This window comes from Haliotis cracherodii, unplaced genomic scaffold (assembly GCF_022045235.1).
Source record: "Haliotis cracherodii isolate W230 unplaced genomic scaffold, xgHalCrac1.p SCAF_11, whole genome shotgun sequence".
NCBI classification, from domain to species: Eukaryota; Metazoa; Mollusca; class Gastropoda; order Lepetellida; family Haliotidae; genus Haliotis; species Haliotis cracherodii.
In genome coordinates, this window is record NW_027266266.1 from 29,197,082 (window position 1) to 29,217,005 (window position 19,924).

The 19,924-nt window shown below is 40.1% G+C and overlaps 1 protein-coding gene across 6 annotated transcripts in view; it reads right to left on the reverse strand.

The window, feature by feature from the left end:
- Positions 1-911: 911 nt before the first annotated feature.
- LOC139456407 (NAD(+) hydrolase sarm1-like) overlaps positions 912-19,924 on the reverse strand; it is a 47,575-nt gene continuing 28,562 nt past the window's right edge. For 4 of the 6 annotated variants that reach the window (XM_071238108.1, XM_071238107.1, XM_071238105.1 and 1 more), the window contains 4 exons: positions 17,505-17,740; positions 16,314-16,449; positions 13,079-13,390; positions 5,358-7,868 (listed from right to left, as the gene is read on the reverse strand). In XM_071238108.1, the coding sequence (XP_071094209.1) occupies positions 7,640-7,868; positions 13,079-13,390; positions 16,314-16,449; positions 17,505-17,740 (913 nt within the window). In that variant the 3' untranslated portion in view covers positions 5,358-7,639. Of the gene's footprint in view, positions 2,458-5,357; positions 7,869-13,078; positions 13,391-16,313; positions 16,450-17,504; positions 17,741-19,924 lie in introns of those variants that run through there. The other 2 variants (XR_011652531.1, XR_011652532.1) reach the window with 2 other exon arrangements.

The following is a 19,924-nucleotide window of genomic DNA, read 5'->3' on the forward strand; positions in this document are numbered from 1 at the left end:
ATAAAGCTGCGAGAGGGGAGGTTGGTCGATTTTCTGTGAAGGTTTTCAATTATAAGAAAATAATCACTTATTGGTTGCGATTGCTGAGCCAAAAATCAAATAGTATTCTTAAGTATGCTACCACTTCGAGTTCAGTAAAGCCGAAATGGGGAAAAATGCTGGGCTTATGATGTTAAACACTTGTTTTATAAGTATGGTTTGGAGAAGTTTGGCTCCAATGTCCATTCTATGCAGATTTAAGAGACAGCGTTTTACCAAAGTATTATTCTGTCCATCCAAACCAGCAAAAACGTTAAAATTCTATTCTCAAGCTCGATATTTTAAAGATGTCATTAATTATCCTAAGTAGTATTACTGTCCACTATTGTACATCATAAGGCAAACATTTTGGCGCTCTGTCAAATACATATGTGAGCATGTATATACTTGTACAATGGGCTCGCTGACTTGGTTGATGCACGTCATCGATCCAAATTGCGTGGATCGATGTTCATGACGTAAATCACTGGATTGTCTTGTCCAGACTTGATTATTTACAGACCACCGTCATATAGCTGGAATATTGCTGAGTGTGGCGTTAAACAACAAACAAACAAAACAAACAACATGAGCAACAGTTCATTATGCATCAAATCGACTTCAGTGAAGGTGCATTTGAGCACTCGATTTAAATAATTCCTTCAATGCGAATTAGGGTAACTGACCAAATGCTACACTTCTTAGACCTGCGCATGTATTTCATGTCAGTTTTGACCGACTACAACCACCCTTTTCATTTTTTCATAATGAAAACAGTCGTATTTCTTTGGCAGTTCGGAATATCATGGAATCCTCCGAACAGCAACGTCAAAATGTGTAGCCTATAAGTAGCAATACTGAAAAGTTACACCAAATGTGAACATGATTTATTTTTGTTGTAGGTTGTGTCACAGATTGCTGGGTGTTATGGTGGCTTAGAAAATGACGATTACCTTAACTGCATACCAGGATGTTAATCTGATTCTCTCACATGATCTTGATAAACTAAATCAATTTCTGTGTGGGAGAATAAATCCTGTATATCCCGCCACAAAAAAACACATGGACTTCTGTGCGAGTCATTAATATCTTGGCTCATGATATAAAACTTAACGCAGGACGCATAAAACAGCATCAAGCCCTGATACTGCTAGATCTTATAATGGACATTAAGATATAACTTGAGAAAAGGTTACATAAAAAGTGTAAATACTGAATGCAGCTGGTGTTTTCTTTTTCAGTGGTTAATATCAGGAATTATGTTTAAACTACTGTCAGAAATGCTAGAAAACTGCTTTTGCCTGTTAAAAAGGATATAATTTTTCACAGACTGTTGTTATTGAAATGAAGGTTTGAAGTATTTCAGTCACAAGGAGTCCTATCAACAAGTTTACAGGAGACAAATTTGAACGAAAACAGAAAGTCCAATGATGTCAGTCTGAAACGGACTATTGAAATTTGCGCATGTGACTCCGTTATAATGATAATAATGAAGTCTTCATAAAAAAACATCTAATACACACACAAAAATCACTGGGAGAAAATTCTAGATGTGCAAAATGACAAAATGAGGCTGCGTTTGTTTTGTCAACACTGCTCCCATGATGCATATTACATTACACTTGCATAGCCATAGCCATTGCCATGGTACACGACATGGAGTCTGTCCTAGGAAATGTATACACATTCTTTACACTTAAGAGACAGAGGGCAACCATTAATTAATTTAGATAAGGTGAATTACCGAACTGCCCAAGCTACGGGGTTTTCAATTCATACCACCAAGTCTACGGTATGATAAGAAAACAAAACAAGTATAGGGGTGGTCTCAAAAACAAAACCGGGACGTAAAAGTACATTAGACAGCTTTGATACAGGGTGATTAGGCGTACAGTGTACAAGCTTTTTGAGCAGAAGGTACCCCCGACTTGTAGTAGAATTCATGAGGATTTAAAGATACAATTAATGTTTCCCAGACTGCACTAACTATTGCTCTCCATGAGATGGGATTTCGATACCTGCGCGTGGCAATGACCGAGCAGTTTTCAGGGGATAATATTCCATCCTGTCTGAGGTCACATTATCTCCGGACCATTCATAACTATCCCAGTCAGGGCGTCCTGATAATTTACCTTGATGAATCACTCCACTGACTACAAATGGCAGTTGGCAGATGGAAATAAGCACCCATGGTACCATTAGGTGATCGTGACATTGTTTTGCATGCCGCAACCCAAGATATGGGGCTTATTGATGGATGTGTGCTTGTTTTCGAGGCGAAAAAGAAACAACATTTTCGACACTTTAAACAACGTCAGTGTCATTGTCATGGATAATGCCAGTTAATATTACGTCCGGGAATCAGATGCTGTCACCCCAACCATGAGTAGTCTGAAGACGTCCACACTGGAATATATGACATTGTCGACTTCAGACCATCTGAAACGAAAGGTCAACTCATGCAGAAAATTCGTCTGAATAAGAAACCAGTAAAGTACAAGACATGTGCTGGTGGCACAACACTGTCACGTTGTCTTGTCTCACGTACGCCAGTCAGACATTGTGAGCTCAACCTAGTTGTGCCTATCTTGGTTAAGTGTAAAGGGTTCGTGGCAAGACATAACACAACATTTAAAAGTACAGATTCATATACGTCATCAGTAGAGATAAATGCTACCTCAAGAAATCATCTGTAGAACAACAAATACTTCTTGAATCCAAAACTGCAGCCTTCCTTACTTACTTAAATTGGGAATTTAACGTGCGCTTTCCGACACATGTGTATTTGGCGCCCGGGCCCACCAGGCCATTTAGTGATTGGTTGAAAAGGGTATGTCCGAAAAGGTGAGGCAACTTAGGGGGGCTTTTAGGGTTGCTTATTTAATTTGGAGAACAAATTTTGAATTTTGAATTATGCCATGCAACCTTCCAATACTCATCCTGTGTCATAGCTTTAAACTGTTCCATCATGTTTCCAAGCAAATATAATGCAGTACATATCCTAAATTGCTACCCAATCAACGCACATGTCAATTAAGTACAATTAACAGCAATATTTTGAGACCACCCCCAACTCGGGTGACATTTGCACCTGTGAGAATGCACGGGACAGTGTAAGGTCATCACCTCGGGACAGGTGTTCGGTAATTACCTCAGATTATAGGCCGTTTCATACATGCATGACAACACACAAATATTTTCTAAGTTTATCATTATTTTACTTGTAAAAGTACATTTTAAGGGTAGTCACAGTGTCAGTTAGGACAGGCTAGATTAGGTCAATTTGCGTTATTTTGATATATGTTTTTTTATAGTCCTAAGACTCGTATTTATTAAATGAAGCCAGAAAAGCATTTTTCTAGCATACCCGACAGCACTTAAGTCTTTTCTCTCCATTTTAGGTTTACTAGTGTCCCAGTCCCAGGTCAATATGGAAGATCACGGTGATGCTATTGGCACACTGACTTATCTATATGAAATTTGGATTTTTGAACGTTGAATAATTCCAAACTTTAGAAGAAATAAAATGTTAAATTCTGGACAATAGTGGAAAGCTGTTGTATCTTGTGAACTGAATCAACCCGAAGTATTGATCAGTGGAGGTATGTTGATTTCTATTACTAAAAACATAGCGCTGTAGCTCTGCTACATCGCCAACGTACTTAGTTTCAAACAGGATTTTAGAACGAAAGTATATAAACTATATTCAGTCATTGAGATGTTTACATACAACACAAAAATATATTAGTACAGCAGCATCAAATATGATTTTTTAATTTTTTAAATAGATGTAGATGTCACATTTCGTTTTACGTTGATGATCAGTCAAGATAATAATATATGCATGTTATAGGTGCAACACTATGCAGGACTGCAGGTCAGAGATGCAGGACTATGTATGACAGAGATGCAAGACTATGTATGACAGAGATGCATGAGTGCATGACATAGATGCAGGACTGTATGACATAGATGCAGGACTGCATGACATGGATGCAGGACTAGGCATGACATAGATGCAGGACTACGTATGACAGAGATGCGGGACTACGTATGACATAGATGCAGGACTGCATGACATAGATGCAGGACTGTATGACATGGATGCAGGACTGTATGACATAGATGCATGACTGCATGACATGGATGCAGGACTAGGCATGACATAGATGCATGACTGCATGACATAGATGCAGGACTGTATGACATAGATGCAGGACTATGTATGACATAGATGCAGGACTATGTAGGACAGAGATGCAAGACTATGTAGGACAGAGATGCAGGACTGTATGACATAGATGCAGGACTGTATGACAGATGCAGGACTGTATGACATAGATGCATGACTAGGCATGACATAGATGCAGGGCTGTATGACATAGATGCAGGACTGCATGGCATAGATGCAGGACTGTATGACAGATGCAGGACTATATATGACAGAGATGCATGAGTGCATGACATAGATGCAGGGCTGTATGACATAGATGCAGAACTGCATGGCATAGATGCAGGACTGCATGACATGGATGCAGGACTATGTATGACATAGATGCAGGACTATGTAGGACAGAGATGCAAGACTTTGTAGGACTGAGATGCAGGACTGTATGACAGAGATGCATGACTGTATGATAGATGCATGACTGCATGACATAGATGCAGGACTGTATGACATAGATGCATGACTAGGCATGACATAGATGCTTGACTGCATGACATAGATGCAGGACTATGTATGACATAGATGCAGGACTATGTATGACATAGATGCAGGATTATGCATGACATAGATGCAGGATTATGTATGACATAGATGCAGGACTGTATGACATAGATGCAGGATTATGTATGACATAGATGCAGGATTATGTATGACATAGATGCAGGACTGTATGACATAGATGCAGGATTATGTATGACATAGATGCAGGATTATGTATGACATAGATGCAGGACTGTATGACATAGATGCAGGATTATGCATGACATAGATGCAGGATTATGCATGACATAGATGCAGGATTATGTATGACATAGATGCAGAACTGCATGGCATAGATGCAGGACTGCATGACATGGATGCAGGACTATGTATGACATAGATGCAGTACTATGCATGACATAGATGCAGGATTATGCATGACATAGATGCATGACACAGATGCAGGACTATGTATGACATAGATGCAGGACTATTTATGACATAGATGCAGGACTATGTATGACATACATGCAGGACTCTGCAGGACTATGTAGTTAGTCTTAATCACATAAATAGAATATATATATATATAATATATATATAATATATATATAATAAATATATATCATATTGATATAGGTATCCTGATACAACCTATTGCTCTATCTACAGAGTACCAAAAAGTGTCTCCCCGTTAGGGGCACTCTCCACAAGGTCACCAATCAGAGTTACCTCTCCTTCAACCCCCACTTTCAAGCTCTTTTGCAGCATGTGACACATTTGTCATACCCTGGGTAACATCGCTGCCGTCAGTGTGGGTGAGGCCATTACCAGCATTTTGATATTTGCTCTCTAACCCCAAATGTAGTAACGTTTATACTTTTGTTTACGTCTTTGGAATGCCATCATGGGCTATCCAACCGCTCCTGTAACTTTGAGACAATCTACAAATCTGGTATGGACACAACCTGTCTTGAGCACCTTTACCAGACAGTAACAGTAGACTGTTACACCAACTTGGTTGAAGTTGATTTCCTGCGGGATACCACCACAGAAACAGTGGTAAACAAGCTCAAACATCACTTTACCAGGCATGGCATACCTGAGAAGATAAGTGATTGAGGATCACAATACAGCTCACAACAAAAGGTTCAAGCAGTTCATTAACAAGTGCAGCTTTACCCATGAATTCTCCAATCCAGGACACAGTTGGGGAAATGAAGTTGCAGAAGCTGCAGTAGAGATAGCCAAGAATATAACACAGAACGTGCAAGAAGAGTCATCAAGAAGATCGATAAACTGGACCTATAAGCAAATCTGTGTGTGACCCTTAATAGGACATACCGGTAGTCATCATGCAAATGGGTGTTTCTAGTCACAGAGTTAAAGTGTCATTACAATCTAGGGGCGGTCAGGTAGCCTAGTGGTTAAAGCGTTCGCTTGTCATGCTGAAGACCCGGGTTCGATTCCCAACATGGGTACAAAGTGTGAAGCCCATTTCTGGTGTTCCCCACCATGATATTGCTGGAATATTGCTAAAAGCAGCTAAAATTCAAACTCACTCACTCATTATAACCTAAACTAGCTTCACATTTTCAGTTTCTAACAAAGGCATATTATTTCTTTAAGGATGTAACGTGCTGAAGTGTATAGGAAGATGTACATCGTGTACATCAAGTGTGTGATTATCTCCCTTGTCTAAGTGGTCATTAAACCTACTGACAAGCCTGACCGTCTCTCTCCTTTCATACTGTGTGTGTCACAGACACATGTATGTAACAGGTAGCGCATCTGCTGGAGTGGCACATTTTGGTTCTGTGTTATGAAATTGACGAGAGAGGGAATTGGCAATAGGTTGTACCAGGATACGAAATAAGTTGTCTGCAAACTCCGGTTTGCTTGAAAACATTTTCAAAGGAACCTTTTGCCAACTTATACATGTATGATCAAGCCATCGAAACTGATGTTGAATTGTTTGAAAGGCATTTCTCAGAAGTTGACGGATCAGGATGGTTCAAGGGATGGTTGTTTTTTCTGTCCTATAGTGTAGAGAATTGATGTCTACAACTCTGAAATATAGCACAATAATGATACCCTGAGTTTATAAGCACATGTTTGGGCTAAGACATCAAAACTGTCCCCCACTGTGCTGCCAAATAAATGTATTTCTCAGGAGTTTTTCTATACATATAAGCAGCAGTGTATCTGCATTTGTACAAAGGATTTTCTGGTTTGTTTACATGCTGCCGCCATCGCATGGCAGGGGTACTGCTCCGGCGTCAGGCAATAAATACTTGTGAGTGGTGAGTGGTGAGTGGTGGATGCTACCAGTAGGGCAGGACATGTTTACCCTTTTCACAAACATCTGGTGTCATACCTGATTTTCAGCGGTCCATTCAAATGGTTTTCACAGCTATTGTGCCCTTTAAGCCCAATGGAATCTGTTTTGGCAGATAATCCAGACTGGTTATTCTGTTGCACTGACATTTTATGTTTATTTGAAATTAATTGGAAACGAGATTTGTGCATTTCTTATACAGACAACTTACCAGTTATATTCCAAACGAAGGTTACCTTTTTATTTTTTCATTTTTTATCCTCTTCCACCTTCCTGCTCCATCTGAAGCTGAGCATGGAGAAACACAAATTGATATTGATGTAATCACAAACAAGTTCCTGTTGAAGCTATCGATGTAACACTATCTTGTACCTAATGTGGTACCTAATGTCAAACTAAAGTCCAATAGTTGTTTTTTCTTGAAACAAGGCGGCCTTGTAGTAGCAAGTCTATAGTAGATTGTCTCAAAAACAAGGTGCTGTTGGAACCATGAAGTCGAGTAATTGTTTATGTTATAGTCAGTTTGTAGTTCCAAGTTATGTGGTATCACTTTCAAGGTCCTGTAAGAGCCATTGTCATACCAGATCATGTAGAGAGTGAGAGCTGGTGTGTGACTTAATTGCCAAGCAATCTGAAGGACGGAGGTGGGCATCATCTTGGGATGGTGAGGACATGGTACTTTGTGTGGAGGCCTGATGTGACAAAGGTTTTGTGTGTTTGCTGCTGCACCCATGGACCCCAGATCCTGGTGTGAGAAAGGTTTCCAGCTTGTCCACGCAGGCATCCTGATAGTCATGCACCCATCTGTTCAAGAAACATACATATATATATATTTATACATAGATACATACAGGAGATATCTTATAGTTGTGAGGAAAACCCTATCCACCGCACTAATGCAATTGCTAACGACTTGTTTGAATCAGCTGCACACACAAGGCAAGGTCATGGAGACTATCTTCGATAGTCATTTATAAAACCAGAAGGGACAAATTCGTCATGTGACAAAAGGGAATTTCTTTTTTCACTTCAGGAAGGACAAGAAACTGAGACATCAGTGAAGGCAACAGACCAGCTCCAGCCTCCGTACGACCACGGACACTTAATAAGATATATTTAGGGTCCATGGTACGACTCCATGATGGCCTCACTAAAGGTACTCACACAGTACTAAATCTACTAATGAAGTCATTTTCTCTGGATGACATGAAAAGTACCATGCACATTCCCAAAATGGAATTATTAATTGCACTGTCAGCATAAATGGAACCACTCTAAGAACCCATTAAAATGCTAAAACTTCTAATAGCTTGGGGAAAATCTATGGCCACTGCAGCCATAGCTACACGCTATGGATATTTCCTCAATTACACACATAAAAGACTGAAGTACAATATCTTTGAGGTTCCTACCACAATATATTGACCTGAATCAAGTCATCAGCAATACACGATCCCTACCTTAAGTAGAGCTGGATTATCCTGACAGGCTTTTATGTCCCTTCAGAGCTTCGAGATACTTTATTAAAGCAACTTAAGACCACAGAAAGCATAGAAAACAGCTGTTCATGTCAGGCAAGCCGTGTTAGATAAGGACAATACCATGGCTACAGTGGTGGGAGGGCTCAAAAACACCATAGAAAATATCTATTTACATTTAGTACTAGCGACTCCCTATCCCCAACACCAGGCGGATCATCCAAGCCCTCTATCAGAGGTAGCACTACACATTGAGGCAGAAGCTGACCGCCGCCTTGGCAAACACCTCATTATCATTCTAATTCGTCAGACTTTACAAATGGCGAAGATGGCGATTCCTCGATAGAATAGAATACACATCTCAGCTTAGCGCAAGTACCCGATTGGGTAGTGTACCGTCTCGTATCGGAGGCCCATAACCCTGGTAATGGGGTGGATAAAATTGACACCATATGGTCGCATCCTACATCGATTCCGGTCGGCCGTATGCTGACAGAAATGTCTAGGTCAATGGATGAAGACTTCTCCAAGCTCACACCTACGTCGTCATTTGGCTTGTCAAGCTCAGAAATCTAGCACAAAACAATGCACTACCCCTCCTACAGTGGTCCAACCTACTCATCCACCCTCACAGCAAATTGCCTCACCCAATGCTGGACAGATTTCATCTGCATGTTTGGTTCGTCTTCAAAAGATGTTAAGTGTGAAGGGCTATTCAGCATGGACAGCAAAAGCTATAGCTGTAGCTCATCGTCCCTCTGCCAGAGGACTATACGATGACAAGTGGGGATCATTTGAGACTTTTTGCAAGGCAAAAGAATCAAGACCCAACGACTGCGTTACCATAATTCCTAGCCAAATACCTCCTACATATGCGTACCCAAATACACTTGAAAGGCAGCACCATTACTACGTACTTGGTTGCACTTAACTCAGTGTTGGCCGTTCCGTAAAACCGCAAGATGACGCAAGGTCCCGGAACTACAGGCGCTACTACACTCACTCCAGCTTGAGGATCAGAAGGCCAAGTTCTGACCCCCAGCGTGGGAATTGAATGAGGTTTGTGCTCGCTCCCTTCGAGCCACCGCAATGAATCCTCACTTTATGACCTCACCAAGAAAACAATTTTTATCTTGGCTTTAGCCAACGCGGCGCGGGTGAGCACTTTACATCATCCGTGTCCATTTTGAGCATGGTAGGCAGAGAGCATCTCAGGTTGTGCTGGGATTTCAAAGCGAAAAATCAACTTCCAGGCAAACCAGACGATCCTCCACCACCCTACCAATCTCAACGATTGTGGGGGTTGAAAATGAGGGTGAACTCCTATTGTGTTTGGTATGTGCTATGAGTTTTCATCTGTCACTCCAAAACTATACTTGGCTCGCGGAAACGGTTATTCATTTGGGTCACCTGTATGTCCAATACAGATGTCAGTCACAACATTATATCACTATGGTTACGGGCAGTCAACTTGTAAAACCTAATCCGCCAAGGGCGGACAGCCCTCACAAGATCAGTCTTCCTGCAAATAATTATTCATTTTAGTTTGTTAACCGTAATTAAAACAGAACTAATAACTGCCAAATGCTACTACAGTACATTTGTTTCCAGTTTGGATGGTGGGATCAAGCTTCAAGTCAAGGGCAAGGCAACAGCTATCCACACAGTGTCCTGAGCTGGTGCCGCACAAAAGGATCTTCAGCTGTGGTTATACACCTGGGCTCTAACAACCTGGGTTTGATCTTGACAAGCCAGCTCCTTCTAGATATGGAGATATCCATCAAGTGAATCCAGGCTCACTCACGTTTGTTTTTCTGACATTCTTCCACGCCATTACTGGCACAATGCATGTGACCCACGTAAGGTAGAAAAGAGCCGATCTAAGCTAAACAGGCGGCTGGCCAACCGTCTCCGTCTCCATAAACTTTTCATCCATCCCCCATCCAAAAATAGTTTCTACTGAGTGATCCTGGTTTCAGTGGCAGGGAACCCACCTTAGCTTTAAGGGAATCCAAGAATACATCAGAGATATCCACATTGCCTTGGTACCAATTTCAAAGATAGTCATAAATAAAGAAAGTAATCTCATGAAGCAATCATGGCGGGCACTAGAATAATCATCTGTGGCTTTGGGGTGGTGCGGTTCTTCTGGGCTACCTCCCATATCATCATTATTGATATTAATATATATACCAATTAGGGTTTCCTGTTACCTGCTTTCCAGCGGGAACCCAGGCTGAGTTCCCTTCTTACCAGTTGGAACCCAGTCTTTCCCAGGTTTTCACTCGGGAATCTAGTAACAATTATATTTCACAATGCAAATTGCCACATAGCTGGGCCTTGTGGCATTCGCTCCAATTTAGACCCGAGCGTTGGTCGGGTGGCGATGTTTACGTTATTTGGGCCTTAGCATTAATTATCCATTAACAATTATGTTTGGCAATGCAAGTGGCCGCATAGCCTAATTTGGCCTAGCCTTGTTTTGCCATTTAGGCCTTTAATAGTATTTATTCCTTTCTAAATTGGAGTAGCCCTTTACAACCTCAGCCATTAAAATCCACTGTTGCATCTTTGTCATTCCTTTAAAATAGCCCAGCTTCTTCCGGTAAGTGGGCTCTGCAATAATGCTCACCACAACACTGTACATCAACATGGGAAGATGGAGAGGTCATGAAATAATAGCTCCAGCTACATTGAACACAGTATCCATCTAAGAAGTGGTGGCGAGCTGCCAAAGGAAATACATTTTCAAACGTACAATCCAATATTTCAGGGACTGTACTTACTGCCTAGGCCCTCTGGTTGCAGCCAAAGTTATAGTTACCTAGTAACTGATCACCCCTTTTCTTTTGAGATTCCACGCAGACCAGAAATTCAAGGTGAGTTAGCCCTTGAATTATTGGCAAATCGGTGTAGGTAGATCTGTGGCTTACCCTTATAATCATAGATCTAGGTGAAAAACTCCTGCATGTTAGATTCAGATGTAACACTGTACGAGATACTGAGAAATCATGTCAATGGGAGACACAGTACCTGAAAATATGTCGAATATACATGAATATTACTGGCATGAAATGAAAGTGATGTCATCAGTGGGAAAGGACATCACATTGAGAAGCCCTAGAAGTGGCAATGGTGACTTTTGTTAGCTTAAAGGTGCAAAAGGTAGTATCTACTGGAATTGATGTCAGAAGTGATTTCATGAGTAGTTGCATTAGTGCAGAGGACCAGGTTTTCCCCAACTATTAGATATGCATGGCAGTGAAGAGGACGTCTGTTGAAAAATCTAAACATGTTATAGAGTGATTGCAGCCAAAACAGGAATTTACGGCGCTGGAGTATTCTGACACATGATGGTTACAATTGTTTGATTTATATACACATCACCAAGTTATAAACATCTGCATTCAGTGGAATATCTAGTTGGAAACCTGGCTTGAACAGTGTATGTGAGGGATGTCACCAAGTCACACCATGTTTGTCTGTGTGATTTCATACGAGTCAGCAGAGACTGCAATGGTTGACAAGAGGACAAAAATGGTCCACTTGATCCACGGACGCTACTCTGATTTACAGCACATAGTTCAAGGTCATAAGTAGACACGGTAATGAATTTTGTAATTATCTTTCGACATCAACCAATAGTTATCATTGTGAATAATTCTAAGAATACCACCTCTATTATATCAGTTGCCATAAATTCCTGTTTATGCTGAGAACCACACTATCAAACAATAGTTATCATTGTGAATAATTCTAAGAATACCACCTCTATTACATCAGGAATTAATCCCTCCCACCTCCCCAAATATCTGCATCTAGTTGATGAGGGTAATGGGTTGAAAGAAGTGAGTAGATTCCCGCCTTGCGCATGTGTGGTGGCGCCCCTGGCAAGGGATAGGGTTTCCCTCACAACTATAGATGTTGGCAGTGAAGAGGACGTCTGTTGAAAATTTATAAAAATTTATAGTGTGGTTCTCAGCATAAACAGGAGTTTATGGCAACTGATGTAATAGAGGGGAGGTATTTGCAAGAATTATAATGTTTTGATTTTCAGTGATGGTCTGAACCTTTATAATGCCACAATGCTTGCACTACGTACTATAATACAAAGTGAGAGTCTGTATACTCTCTCTATTTAGAACATGTTTGTTTGCAACTCCTGCGATAGATCATAGGCAACTGCAAAAGCTCATGGATTTGACTGGGTGGTGGGATAGCCTGGGGGTTAAAGTGTTAGTACATGGTACAATGTATGAAGCCGATTCTTTGAGTTTCCCTCGATAATATTGCTGCAGTGAACAGCTGCACAATGCTATTGACACCCCCATTCGAATGACCACCAGATACAAAAAAATGCCACATCCACATGTGATGTTATTAAACACTGTTTGATAATGGTATTATCAAGCAAATGGTCTCTTCACTGACTAGTAATACATGGTGTTTTCAGACAGTCAGAAGTAGTGATAATTCATGAATATATGCAGAAATGTCTGGAAGCTGAATGTAATCGTGCAGTTGATGATGAATTACCTGACACAGTTGAACCTGACAACAGCTCGCATGTCATCGGGCAGCTGGTCCAGCGGCGGCCACTCAAACCCATCCATAATGGGCACTATGTTACAGTTGCTCTCCAGCGCAGCAACAATTTCTTTGTGCACCCAGTCCTCCCTGTTGCTGTCCCCAATACATCGGTCTAGAGAGTTTGGAGTTAGGATGAGGATGAAGTTACGGGAAAGATGGATGCTCAATAACAGATTTTCGTCAAACTTCCCAGCTCTTAAGCGATCAATATCCAGAAATACAGAGAATCCTCGAAGTTGCAGGTGAACTTTCAGTAAACTAAAATAAAGTTTTGGATTAATGGGGGTATATTAAGATCAAAGGTCATAGTAATACAAAGAAATAGCATGACTGTAGCCCACCTGAGTATGTAGTCAACAGTTGAAATGTCGGCATCAGCTATTCAAAAAGTTTCTGCATAAATACTGAAATCTAGGATCTGCCATGTCTGTAGAAAATGTGATTTCATCAAAAGGAGAACGCTACATTCCAAAGTTCAGCATGGTCAAAATCTGAAGTATTGAAAAAACGCAACAAACATGCACAGTTTCATTGATCAAGTGCAAAGGTCAAACAAGTGTCTAGATTTAAAATATGTTGAGCCTCACAACTAACTCAATACAGACCAATGACCATAACAAGCATTTTCAACATGGCTGCTTGTGGCGGCCACACTGAAAATCAAATTCAAACCTCTTCAATAAATTGGGCTGTTGTCATTGGTGGGAACAAACATGTGAAGTTTCAGCTTCAATGGTCCTTTGACCCGTGAAGATCCGGGGTAGAATAGGTCTTCAGCAACCCATGCTTGCCTTAAAAAGCGACTATGCATGTCATAAAAGGCAACTAATTGGATCGGGTGGTCAGGCTTGCAGACTTGGTTGATGCATCGATCCGAATTGCGTGGATTGATGCTCATGATATCAATCACTGGATTGTCTGGTCAAGACTCGATTATTTACAAACCGTCCTCATATAGCTGGAATATTGCTGAGTGCGGCGTAAAACAACAAACTGACCAAACAAATCATTGATCCTATGGTTTCTGAGGAGATGTTTATGTTGTTAGTGTTGCTAAGCCACACTACTAACTACATATACACATATATACCAAACAAAATGGCTGAGTTAAGGCCACAAATAGACTTTTTTAAATGGCTGCTGTGTGGCCACGGTGAAAATTGGATTCACGCCTCTATTTTGTGAGAACAAGCATGTGAAATTTCAGCTTTATTGGTCCAGTTGCTTCTGAGGATGTGCTTATGACAGATGACGCATTTATTTCCAATCAAGACACCTTTGAAAAAAACTTGCTACTACATATGGTTACAATTTCACCCCATCAATAAGGCCTCTGGCCCTTTAAGGTTTTGCAACAACATGAGCTGACATGGCCTTCAGGCGAGGTAAGCTAAAACCAAGCCATATTCGACGTAATAAGCGCACAGGGTGCTCTCAAAATCAGAAATAGGGGGCTCTTATTAGAATGTTATTTTGGTGAAAAAAACAGAGTTGAAAGAAAAATTTCATGGTTTATGCTGACAGTCTGAAATGTTAATGCAAGACAGATATATTTTTCCAGAATTTAATTGCCCATAATTAAGGGTGCATATAACACACGAGTGAGTATTATACAAGAATAAATAAGTCTTGTGTACATTGATCAATCGGAAGGGGTGCTAATTGGGATTGTTCACCAGCCAATGTATTAGCAAATGTCATTGTTGGCGCTTATTACGTCAAATACGGTCTATCTTACTGAGCCCACACCATACTTGCTGCATATCAAATTTCAAAATAATCCATCAGAAATGAATATTTGCGATATATTAAAATTGGCCTACCTTTAGAATACAGTACCACAAACTTTTCAAACACATAACAATACCCTAAGACGTAATTTGTAGTATTTTGTTGCTTGTCACACCGCCGAAACAATGCCCTGTGACGTCAGGGGTCATCCAGTGTGCATAAGCTCCTCCCAGTGATCTGTCATCTCTACACACAATGTCATTGAATATGCCCAATGGTGTTGAGAGTTTTGAATATTTGTTTACTAAATATAGACTGCGGCGACGCATTATATAGCAAGCGCTAGTTTACGAAAACACTTTTATTTTATATATATTTTTTATTTCGTTTTTCTCGTAATTCAGGTGGCTAAAATGGTTATAAATGGGAACTTAAATATATATATTATTTTTTCGGTTCATTAATTTTCATTATTATGCACAAGAATGCAGTTTATTAGCGATACTCTATCCTTAGTCCTTGGATCCCCTTTACGATCATTTGGATTAGGGACCCGTTTAGTGGCAATAATAGATCCTATAGTGGCTCCTTATATTCTTTACACAAAAACTTTGAGTAAAAAGGATGAAATGGTTTTGTGTCGAATAATTTGGCTACTGAAAACAGTCCTGGAACATTCACACAAGCCACTTTCACTGGCTCCATTGAACTCACCGTTGTCGTCACTAGCTTTGTTCATGCCTCCCTCGTTCCTTCTATTATCCACATATTCCTTACAGTGTTCCCTACCAACCTTTCCTGTCACACAAAAATCACCTAACAAATTATTTAATACCATGTCATTCACACATACTCGCGTGTTCAACATCTGACGTCTGGAGACTTTTTCAGTTAGCAGCATATCGCCTCATTCCTCGTCACTTGGTATCTTGTAGATTACAGAATGTGACGAGTGTGCCAAATAGCACCGGGATCATTTGTATGTGTCAGTAGACTAAAGTCACGAGGCACCATGCCGACCCGTAACCTACGTAAGTATCCGTCACCTATTTGACCCTTTTCGTTCAGTTCCATAACGTCGTAGACATGACTAGGTAACTTTGCACTTTGTTTCACAGTGTGGACGTAGCTCAGTTGGTTAGCTGTTGGGCTAAAAATCTGAAGGTCACGAGTTCGCATCTGACGGATTCTCGTAAAAACTGGTTGCTTGACTTTGAGACATGTGACCTACAGCAGAGATCATCCTAGCAAAGAAGTTGTGGTACGGTATTCTAAAGGTGCTCCACGAGAGTGGATGTGATCTTTAAATTCAATTACAAGTAATTTCAGAACATTACCAGTAAGTGAGTTGAATGTCAATATATCGGTAAACTAAGTACCACTAAATTAATCCGTTTCAGTGCCAATGTACACACAGCAAATGTGGTATAATAAAATAATAAAAACATACCTTGCCAATTGTGACCCATTGGAGCGCCTGTAGGATAGAAATACATCATTAGCCCTCAAACCACTGCCAAGACTTGACGCCAGATCTCCAACTGCCATCACAAGATTTTGTCGGCTTGAATTAGGACTTGACAAATCTGAAAAATCATATTTGCTACTGAGATTATTTGGTAACATTAAGGATGTCAACTGTTCAAAGTATTTAACTTTTTCTGAAATAGGTATTTTTCAAGCCGAGACAATTAAACCATATATTAAAAAAAGGAGGTCAGTGTGCAATGAGCTAAGTTAAATTATTAACCACTGTGTCAAGTTCATGCAAGTTCACTTAATGTGTTTACAGATTTGCACACAAGCATAATTAACAGTATATAACTTTTAAAAATATTTTAAGCACCTATGGATGAAACATTCAGCAATAAGAAAACACAAATTTAAATCTGTACATTTACGTTTTCCCCTCAATTTCTAACATGCAGCGACATTCCATTGATGATGTCACACAGTGCTATCTACTTTCAAATGTAATCACCTGTAACCGAGCATGCAGTGTTTGCCCTGTCCAGCAACAGAACACAAGATAAACTGGAGAGTCTCTAGTCCTCGCTTGGCAGTCAACATAATCCCAAAGGTGTTCAATGTGATTCAGATCAGGGTAATTCTTTTATGGAATTGGATTGGTGGTGCTTAATTAATGTTTATGTGTAGAGATGAAAATTCTGGGTAAGAAAAGGTCTTCAGCTAACCATGCTTGTCGGAAGAGGCGACTAGCGAGATCGGGTGGTCAGGATGAGGACTTGGTTGATGCATGTTGCAGCTATATGACAGCGGTCTGTAAAATCTCTCCTCCCTCCCCACAGATTCCCTCGGTGTTTCACAAGCATGTTGCAGCTATATGACAGCGGTCTGTAAAATCTCTCCTCCCTCCCCACAGATTCCCTCGGTGTTTCACAAGGAAAGAGGTTGTATTAACACAATAGTTGTTATTGTATGACCTCTGACCTTCACACCTACCAAATGTTGACACCATTGATATCTGTCAAACTGATTGTAGGGGAATGGCAGATGGAAGATGGCCTGCACACCACTGCGTAAGCTCTACTAGTCTACAACCACTTGAGCTAATAATATGTGAGTGCTAAAGTATGGATATGTCACCCCACTCAATTTAAGACTTAGCAATTGAGATTACCATCAAGGTTCTGTATGATCTTCCTGCGATGGATGCTGTTGTTGATTCCACATTCACACTTGAGTTCATCTTCAGATAGACAGCGAAGCATGAACTTATCAACACCCTGGCGTAACATGTAGTAGGTGTACTGAGAGAGGTCAGGGGTCAGACTCATCAGCCATGGGTCAAGCCCTGTTGCATCACATGAGGTGTAGTCAGCAGAGATCTTCAGGGATTTCAACTCTCGTAAGAATCTGTTTTCAAATTTAATTCAGTTAATAAAATATGCAAAGGTTATGTCATTTATATTATCAGAACAAAGGTTATATTCAGAATTAAAATGAGTGAGTAGGTGTCAGGTAGGTAGGTAGGTTGTCTGGTTTGTTGGTTTAATGCTGCTTTGAACAGTATTCCAGTTATATCGCACAGTGTTGGCTTAATGTGGAAGGAAAGCCAGAAGAGATGCAGATCTCAGACCCACAAGCAAGGGCATGGTGCTGACAAGCCTAGAAACATAACTGGGGCAAACTGGGACTGGAACCCACAATCTTCGGTTCTGTCCAAGGGAGGCAACTCTGCACAGCCTTATTGCAGCACCTTGGACTTTTGGGCCACCAGTACCCCCAATATTTGTGGGAAATCTATCCTCAAAATAATCATTACATAAAAAGGTGACAGTTGACAGATTAAGTGACCTTGTCCAAAGAACCTATATGCCGGTCTCTGCATGGTTAACCATAAATAGAATCAATGGACTTCGAATTACGAACATGCATCAAACAGAAGACCCAATATTGACACCACAAGACATATGCATGATCCTTCAAATGCTACATTCCTGTGGCAGATTGTGTGCAAAACATCTATAGAAAGGGATTGGTAAGAAAACTCTGTTATGCTCCTTTAATAATTCTATATTGCACTTTGCATGAAGCAAATAACCAGCATTTGACCAGTGTGAACAAATGGACAATGTGTCAAGTAGATACTAAACAAGAGAAGGAGGTTTGGCACAGATCCCCTTCCATAAAATAGTGCCATGGCACTGTAGCTCATCTTGATGTATAGTCAACAGTTTAAAAAGACGACAAAGACAAATCCTTTTCAAAAGTTGTCAGCATTGATATACAAAAATCCCTAAATTATGAGGACTAATAACTGCTTCTAAATATGCAAAAACACAGTTATCTCACTTTTCTATCTAAAAAAATGTATTTTCTTGATTTTTTAGACACTTCAACTTTATAATGGAGAATAACATTTATTCTGAATTTCAGAAAATGTAGGTAAATAGATTGTGGTGAGTGAGTTGGGTTTTAATGCCTCTTTGAACAGTATTCCAATTATATCACAGCGTGTCAGCTTAATGTGGGAGGAAAGACCAAGGTGATGCAGGTCTTTGATGTTTACCACTTTGGTGAAACCTACGAACGCGGGCATGGTGCTGACAGATTATAAGAAAAAATGAAAACAATGTCTGTGTCTACTAAGGTTAAATGTCTTTGATGATCCCTTGCATCTTGTTATAACCATCATTATCAAATTAACAATAAAATCCTCATGATTTCAACAAAGTATGATGTCATCATAAGAAGACTGGCTGGGTAATGGCCACAAACAGGTGTTTTGTGCTGTGCAGCTGAGAACCTCGGGAACCAAGTGGAGTCGCTCACTTGACTTTCAAGTAAAGTCAAACTTTTGGAATTGGTACTTGGCACTTATAAAGATTACTTGCAGATTGGTCAAAAGAGGGACACATATTTGAGTAGGGTGCTTATATGATGGCAAATCTGGTATTTTAAAAAATAATAATCATAAGTGAAACAGTTTGGTATATTAGTCATTCTTCAAGTTTGTCCATTTTCCAAAGGTCACAGACTCCTGCTTATTTTACTGACCTGTCAGATAGACAGTTTGCTCAAATACGTTGTCATCATATAATATCCAGAATATCATATAATATCCACAACAAAAGATTTCACTATTACACAATTCCTTCTATATGATGCTCAGAACTTATCAATCAACCCTGATACGTGATAAGCCCTACTACTAACTACACTTATATCACATTAGTTGACATGTTTATCCAGAAGAAACAGCTATAAGAAGTTCAGCTTTCAGAATGATGGATGTGCAAAAAACAAATCAAGGTAAAAATATAAAATATAGCAAAAATACATATGCTGAGCCCACTACTGACTACACATTAACCAAATTTCATTACATTTTAAACAGTAGTAATGGCGAAAAGAGTTGCAATTACAGCATAATTGAAAGTAGTCAGCTATAATATGGATGTATGGATACAAGGACGGCAGACAACATACCATGTCTTCAGAACACTCGGACCACTGATCCTGCTGAGAAGCGACTGGGGTGCACATTTTATCGACTACCTTACTACTTCCAGCCTATGACAGCTTTAGTTTCATTTC